The following is a 5,687-nucleotide window of genomic DNA, read 5'->3' on the forward strand; positions in this document are numbered from 1 at the left end:
GGCTAATGTGCACTCCAGTGGAGCTCCCCTACTATGTGCTGAATCCTAGAGCTGAAATACAAAAGATGTCTGAAATTACTGAGCTGGGACACTGGTACGTGTGTAACTGTGGGGCCTCAGCTATACTGTGGAAACAGCATGCAGAGTGGAGCGTTTATGGGGATGGGGAGCGAACACAGGGACGCTGATGGAGTGGAGCAGCTGGCGAGAAGAGTAATGCTGCTGGGCGTGTGGAGCGTCACCAGATCGAGCGGAGCGAGCCGTTGCAGGGACACTGGGCAGCTCACGAGGCAGCTGTGGAGCGGAGCAGTTTGTGAGGAACGGCCGGAGGAGCGAGTGCGAGCAGTGGTAAGGCGGAGCAGTTTCGTGAGAGAGGCGGACGCAGAAACCACGGCGAGCCGGGCAGTTCGCTGGACCCGTAAGGTGCCCCTTTCAACCCAGGCGGGAGGGGACTCTACAAATAGCTCTTGTTTTCTGGGGTGCGGCATGACCAGAGACTTTTGGTGTTGGACTTTGGAAGTGATTGGACTTAAAGACCTAAGGAAGCGACATTTCCAAATGTACTTGGGGGTGGTTATGGTATTGTGTTTATAACTACTGCTTCTGTGGTGTTTCTCCAATGGGATTGCCATTGATTCCTTCCTTTATTAAAAAGATTTTGCTACACTCAGACTCCTGCTTGCTGAGAGGGAAGTATTGCCTTCTAGCTCCTAGAGGCGCCCAGGAGGGTATGGTATGTAAGTGTCCCAGGTCACTGGGTGGGGGCTCGAGCCGGTTATGCCTTGTGTTATTGAAACGGAACCCCTGGATACTGAACCTGGCCCTTGTTGCTGCCAACTCAGAGGGGCAGAAGGGTTACACCCATTCCAGTGCTTCACCGCCCTTCTAGTGAAAAAGTTTTTCCTAATATCCAACCTAAACCTTCCCTACTGCAACTTGAGACCACTGCTCCTTGTTCCGTCAACTGCTACCCCTGAGAACAGCCTAGCTCCAGCCTCTAATTCAAGTACTTACCTGTAATCGTACATACAAAGCCTTCACATCTAACTTTATTTCTGCAAGGACTGTTTGTAACACAATCTTCTGTTTCTTTGTCAGAATAGTCACATGGGTCTCCACTGAACTGAGAAGGCTGTTCCACCTTGGCAAATCTGTACTGTAATGACACAGAAAACATTTACTCCTCTGTGTAGAATGCATGAATTTTATGGTTCCTAAATTAAAATATGAACTTCTTGTATTGAGACATATTTGCTATAAGAGTAACACCAAGAAAAATAGTAAATATGGCAGAATTTTGATTTTCTTGCAATGGACCTAATTTAAAAAAATAACTTGGGGTAGTTTTCATTCTATTAACCAAGATTTTCTGCACTTAGTAGTGATGGAGTAAAAAATGTGGTTTTTTAGCTTGTCATTAAGATAGATTTTGTTTAAATAGGACTAATCGCTCGGAGTGGGAAAGAATAAGGAAAGGTTCAATGGCATTTCCCTTCTTTCAATTAGAGTTGGTAATGACACCTCTTGTTATTTTCTGTACCTGTGTACTTACTAAACCTTCCACACCATTATTGATATTTTCCTGACAACACCCGAGAGGTAATTCTTTAATCCATCCAATAGCTTATCCTTCTGCCCCTTTTCTATCTCCTAGACAAACTCGTAACTGTGAGAGTCTTCACTCCTTACACAGCTGGAGCATCATTTCTCCGACTGCAAAGGCTGAAGAAAGACTGACGTGGGATAACCATTCTTAGAATGGTTATCTTAACCTGTTAATAAGGGGTCCTGTGCACTGTTTAAAACAATGGGATTTTTGACACTGACTTCATTAGGAACAGGATCTTAATTTGAAGATGTTCCATATATAGAAAATGCTCAATGGCAGGTAATGAAAAGGGCCTCCCAGCCCTGTGAGGTCTTGCGTGCCCTCAATTCCCAAACAAATCCAGAGTTGCTGAGGGTGCTCAGGAACTTGCAGGAGTCCTGCGGACACTGGCTCTATGTGTGAATGCTCCTGCCAAAGGACTATGATCATTTGCTACATTTGATACAAGAGAGGGAAAATTAACGGCTTGTTCCTACACTCCCTTACTGCAGTAAATTTCCATGGGAGTCAATGGGAACTATGTTTAGATAAAGAATTGCGAGATTGAGCTGACAAAGATGAACCAGAATTCCAAAGCAAAGGGTTGCAAGCCCCACGTGTCCCAATAAAAAGAAGAGTTACTTGCCGGGAACTCTGACACGAAATTCATCCCTGTGCAAGGAAGCCTAGCACAAGGCCTAGACATGCACTTAAGCCCCAGGAGGTCTTTTGTGATGCTTCAGTGGTATGTAGGCCTTGTGCTGGAACCTGGATGCCTTGAATGAGGTGAATTCATATCTAACTGCATTGCCCATGCAGATTCTCCCTGCAGGAGATGTGAGGAGCCACAGGCCAGAAAAAGTGACTCCATCACTGAGTCTTTGCAGAGGCAATATTATGAAAGACTGTCTTGCCTTTTATTCTCTCGTATTTCCTATGCTTCATATTAAGATAACAGATACTCACTCTTTTCTTTTGACAGGGGTCACAGGTGCTCCATGGTGACCAGCTGGAAAGCACACAATCAATCGGCTGCGGAGGGTTGCTTACTGATCGGGCCCATCTGCTTTTGGCTAGGCTCATGTTAACTCCATTTAGCCGAAGAAGAGGTTCCCTTTCACCACTAAATGTTCACAATGAATAAGAACTTGAGTGTGTAGGATTGCAAAGCTAGGAGAATGGAACAGAGGCTTGTGTGTGTGTGTGTCTCTCTCTCCACACACTAAAAACAATCCCTTTATTGTGCTCCACCAAAATCTTTCATGCAATATACAGAGTTAGCTACCGATCTCACACTGGGTGTGCAACCGTGCGGTTCCTGATTTACACCGTTATAACTGAGAGCAGAATCAGGACCGTAATGTTTTAATCTGAGTGTCAAAGGTTATGGTATTATTTAATTGTAAAACATCACATGTCCATCACCACAGTTTCAAACAAGGTCATTAATGATACGATCACAACTTGACAAAAATCCTGCCCCTGGATCGTAACTGTAAACACCATGGACTTTCCTAAAGAATCAGCAAAAATTGATTTTGTAGCAGACTTGTTTATCTAAAGGCTGGACAAAATTCTACTGGAAACTGTATGGATCGCTTAAAGCAACGGGAGTGCCTGTTGCTGGTCCTTAGAGCAGCTTTTACTGTACCTTCCATTTGTGGGAAATGTTGGTATTATTTTTAGCAAAAATATGCGTGTCTCAGTTTCCCCACTCACTTTTATATTGTTTACCACTGTGTGTGAATGGGTTAGTTTCTTTCCTGGGACAGAAGAATCAGAAATGCAGTGACTGGGTGGGAGTCAAGTAGGCAGGTCAGTGTGGGTAAGAATATGTCATCATATGAACGGAGTTACCTTGAAGATACAATAAAAGACCATTAACTTTTAAAGACTGCCAGCCCAGGGAAGGCAGAACATGAAATGGTGTGACTGGAGCTTGAACCAAAGAACTGAGGTGTGAGCAGACTGCAGTGAGAATCCTGCTGTCCAGGGCTAGCTGGTGGGGCCAGAGGGGTTCATGTGTCAATCCTGGACATTTGGGCACGAGAGAGAGTTTGGGCTGCCAGCTTGCACATGCATGTAGGCTTTGCTTTTCCATTCTACTCTGATAACACTAATTACTGAATTCCAGTTATCTAATAAAAGGTGTCTCGTTAGGAAACATCTGTCCTGAATCACAGCAAACACCTGCTGGTTGCACAGCTCCCAAGAGGGTAAGTCTCCAACAGGGACCAAGCTCTTTAAGACCTGTTAAAGGAGTCACGGTGAGAAACAAAGCGCTGAAGTCTGCGACCCAGTCAAAAGTGGAGGTCCAGGGCCTAGCATGAAGAAAGGTATACTCTGAAAGAGTCTATGTTAAGATCAGAGATTTCGCATGCCTTGTGGATCCATGACACCTACTAACAGCAAACTAAAAATCCCTGTCTTTCTATCGGTAATTCGAAAGGCTCAAGGGCATCTGTACATTTATTCTCACCAGTGGCTTTAATTACAAAACAGACTAAATGAATTCATTTTACCAGGGGTTAATCAAAGAGTCAGTCAACCAAGATGACGATTTAGATAAATAATGCAGAATATTTATAGTTGCTGGTGGTGATTTGTTAAAAATTCCAATCACTTCTCTTAGTGAGGTGCTGAGACAAAGTCTGCTCATTGTGATACCGCTGTGAATTGCCATTGACTTCACTTTATTGGCTTGACACTGGTGTCTCTGAGAGCAGCATTTTACCCATGTGCATAAATCTTTTTTAACTATGAAGTGTGGTTTTAAACTAATACCTGTAGCCAAGGGTACACTGCACTTTCTCAACTATGGATTAAAGAGAATGTGCATTTTTTTTTAAAGAACATTGCAAAGGACTTTTAATTCTAAAACATAGAACTCAATTTTGTCTTGAAGGCCTAAGCTCTGCTTGGAGTTGATTGACAACTGCCCGCCCCCACCCCCCCACCATAGTTCCAGGAACTCCCAGGGAGCACAGTAATTGTACCCTCTCTGCTAGGCTTTTCTATTTCCTGCAGAGCTTCCCAATGCCGTTCCCTAAAGGCCAGAGGGGCTGGGGGAGAGGGGCTGAGGTTAGACATTTCCTCCTCACAACCCATCATCAATAAGCAAATTGCCCCATCAGTGCCCCCAGCCTCCACCAGCACAAGGAATGCAAAAAAAAAAAAATGTAAATTGTGAGCGTAGACCCTCCTGTATAGCAGATTGTTCTTAATATTGTGCATTCAATGTCACATGTGAAAAAGGAAGTGAGGAAAATGATCAGCCAACTATGTAGTCCAGGTGTTGGGTTTTGTTTATAAGAAATGAGGACCAAAAGGCATTAGATCAGTTGAGATATTTAGGATCATAGTAGCTAGGTAAAGAAAAAACTTTTTATATGATCCAGTACTCCCTCCCCTGGCAAGTACCAATTATAGTCAGATAGTAGAAGAGCTATCAAATATTAGCCGAAATTAATTTTCTTTTGACCCTTAAATCAAGCTGAATTCTAATAATGACCTTGTAAGGTACACAGAGTAAGTAACTGCATTGCAAACAGATTTAACTTCATCACAACACGACTATAACATTTTGGCATATAAGATTTATCAGACTGGATTACTTTTTTCAAGCCAGTCACTTCATGATATGCTCATTTTAAAGCAGTGCCTTTTCTTACTTCAGCAGAAACTCCAAAACAGCTTCAGATGACATTCCTTATTCACCGTAAAAGGAAAAGCAGACGGTCAGTGTTACATTTCATTATCTATCATGTCATTACATGGATATTTATTTAAGAACATTCACTTACCTAAAGCAATGCACAGTTAGGAAGCCCAGTACTGCACAAAACAGCAACACTTTCACTGAGTACAAGAGAAGTATAGTATGTGATACGCTCATGATTCTAAGGTAATATCAGCAAATATGACTGGCAATCCTAAACCACCAGAACTCCAGTTCTGCCTTCTGTTGGATCTGAAAGTGGTTCAAGCAGCAAAGGGTAAATTAGCCGATCTTTTGTTTACCATGTAGAAAAATTATGACCCACCTCCTGGCCAATTCACACGACAACCTTTATAGTTGCTAGCATACAGGAAGTTCTGA

General features: G+C 43.1%; 1 protein-coding gene across 1 annotated transcript in view; it reads right to left on the reverse strand.

Moving 5' to 3' along the window:
- Positions 1-5,483, reverse strand: part of C8B (complement C8 beta chain) — a 34,529-nt gene extending 29,046 nt beyond the window's left edge. The window contains exons 1-3 of the mRNA XM_032803135.1: positions 5,392-5,483; positions 2,555-2,711; positions 1,015-1,156 (exon numbers count right to left, since the gene is read on the reverse strand). Of these exons, the coding sequence (XP_032659026.1) occupies positions 1,015-1,156; positions 2,555-2,711; positions 5,392-5,483 (391 nt within the window). The remainder of the gene's footprint in view (positions 1-1,014; positions 1,157-2,554; positions 2,712-5,391) is intronic.
- Between the last annotated feature and the right edge of the window lie 204 nt (positions 5,484-5,687).

The sequence above is a fragment of the Chelonoidis abingdonii genome, chromosome 7 (assembly GCF_003597395.2).
Source record: "Chelonoidis abingdonii isolate Lonesome George chromosome 7, CheloAbing_2.0, whole genome shotgun sequence".
In the NCBI taxonomy this organism is placed as follows: Eukaryota; Metazoa; Chordata; order Testudines; family Testudinidae; genus Chelonoidis; species Chelonoidis abingdonii.